A 2,044-nucleotide genomic window follows, 5' to 3' on the forward strand; every position below is an offset into this window, starting at 1 on the left:
GCAGTGGGGTGCTGACAACTTGCTCAGGTACCTGGAGGCAGGGTGAGGCACTCAGTGATCTGCAGTTGATGCCTGTGCTCTCAGAGGTGTTTGGTTTCTTCTCAGGGGGACACAGGACCGTAATACCCCTCCGTAGCAAGGAGCAAGCATGGGGCAGCTGGGAACAACACCAATGGACACACCAGCTTGCCTCACCCTGCACAAAACCACTGCAAATCTTTTGCCTGTCAGGACTCACAGATGTTGTGCCTGAGTGCCCCACAGATGCTCAGGAGCTCTGCCTTCAAAGAAAACTTCCCAGAGGAGGTGATGGAGGTGGGAGAAGGTGGGGCTCAAAGGGCTGTCCAAAATACAAACAAACAAAGGTCTGAAGCTTATTTCTGCAAGCGTCATAGAATTTGGGGTGCAGATGCTGACAAGCCCTTCTGTGTTCAGAGGGATTCCACCTGGGAGATCCTGAATATCAGATCTGACCCCTCCATCCCCCTGTTTTCAGATACTACAGAATTAAAAAACCAACACCTTGGGAGTCTACAGGCAGAGGCCAAGCTCTTCATGACACTCTCAGTCAGCCAAAAGTAGAGTTCCAGTAAGGAACTGCACAGTGGTCTTGCAAAAAAGGACAAAGGATGAGTGTGTTGGGGAAGACAGTCTATGAGAAATGGCTTTGTTTTTTGCAGAGAAGTCTGTCCTAACCCTTTCCTGTCTTTTCGTTTTGGGACAGTTGCCTGGGCTCACAGGAAGAAAATGTCCAACAGCAGCTCCATCACTGAGTTCCTCCTCCTGGCATTTGCAGACATGCAGGATCTGCAGCTCTTGCACTTCGCACTCTTCCTGGTCATCTACCTGACTGCCCTACTGGGCAATGGCCTTATTATTACAGCCGTAGCCTGCGACCACCGCCTCCACACCCCCATGTACTTCTTCCTCCTCAACCTCTCCCTCTTTGACTTGGGCTCCATCTCCACCACTCTCCCGAAAGCCATGGCCAATACTTTGTGGGACACCAGGACTATCTCCTACTCAGGTTGTGCAGCCCAGGTCTTTCTGCTTGTGTTTTTGATTTCAGGAGAGTATTTTCTTCTCACTGTCATGGCCTATGATCGCTACGTTGCCATCTGCAAACCCCTACATTATGGTACCCTCATAGGTGGCAGGACTTGTGTCAAAATGGCAGCAGCTGCCTGGGGCAGTGGCTTTCTCAATGCCATGGTGCACACTGCCAATACATTTTCTCTCCCACTCTGCCATGGCAATGCCCTGAACCAGTTCTTCTGTGAAATTCCCCAGATTCTCAAGCTCTCCTGTTCAGATGCCTATCTCACGGAAGTTGTGCTTATTGTGGTTTCTGCATGTTTACTCTTTGCATGTTTTGTTTTCCTTTTGCTGTCCTATGTGCAGATCTTCAGGGCTGTGCTGAGGATCCCCTCAGATCAGGGACGGCACAAAGCCTTTTCCACGTGCCTCCCTCACCTGGCCGTGGTCTCCCTGTTTCTCAGCACTGTCATGTTTTCTTATCTTAAGCCTCCCTCCATCTCCTTCCCATCCTTGGATCTGGTGATGACAGTTCTGTACTCAGTGGTGTCTCCAGCAGTGAACCCTGTTATCTACAGCATGAGGAACCAGGAACTCAAAGGGGCACTGAAGAAACTGATCCTACTGGTGGTAATTAAGATGAAATAAAGTGCCTGTCTCTCTCCACAAGTGATCTCTGATTGATCTCAGACAAATGTGCTTTGAGGCATTCTGTCATTGATAATCATGGCTGTACACAGGTGCTTGCATTCATTCCATTTCTGCAGGGAATAGACTTGTCCCTGCAGTCAGACTGACTCAGAGGCCTTCTGTAAATGGGCCTATCATCGCATGGCAGGTGGCCTCCTGTTTCTTCTTTTCATTAAGAAAGGATTTATTCAGTGCAGAGGCCGGTAGTCAACAAAACTTATTTTCCCTATTCCTCCCTCACTTGTCCATAGACTGCCTGTTTGTCAGCACCTCATTTTTGCCTCCCTGAAGGCCTTCTCCATCTGCTTTCTATAATCAC

The 2,044-nt window shown here is 49.3% G+C and overlaps 1 protein-coding gene across 1 annotated transcript; it reads left to right on the top strand.

Annotated features, from left to right (window-relative positions):
* Positions 1–747: 747 nt before the first annotated feature.
* Positions 748–1,683, top strand: LOC309891459 (olfactory receptor 14C36-like; the record flags this gene model as incomplete). Its single annotated transcript, XM_082785824.1, has 1 exon — positions 748–1,683. One exon carries the CDS (start codon positions 748–750, stop codon positions 1,681–1,683), a length of 936 nt encoding a protein of 311 aa, XP_082641950.1.
* Between the last annotated feature and the right edge of the window lie 361 nt (positions 1,684–2,044).

Source organism: Aythya marila (assembly GCF_965140915.1).
Source record: "Aythya marila genome assembly, contig: HAP1_HAP1_SCAFFOLD_235, whole genome shotgun sequence".
NCBI classification, from domain to species: Eukaryota; Metazoa; Chordata; class Aves; order Anseriformes; family Anatidae; genus Aythya; species Aythya marila.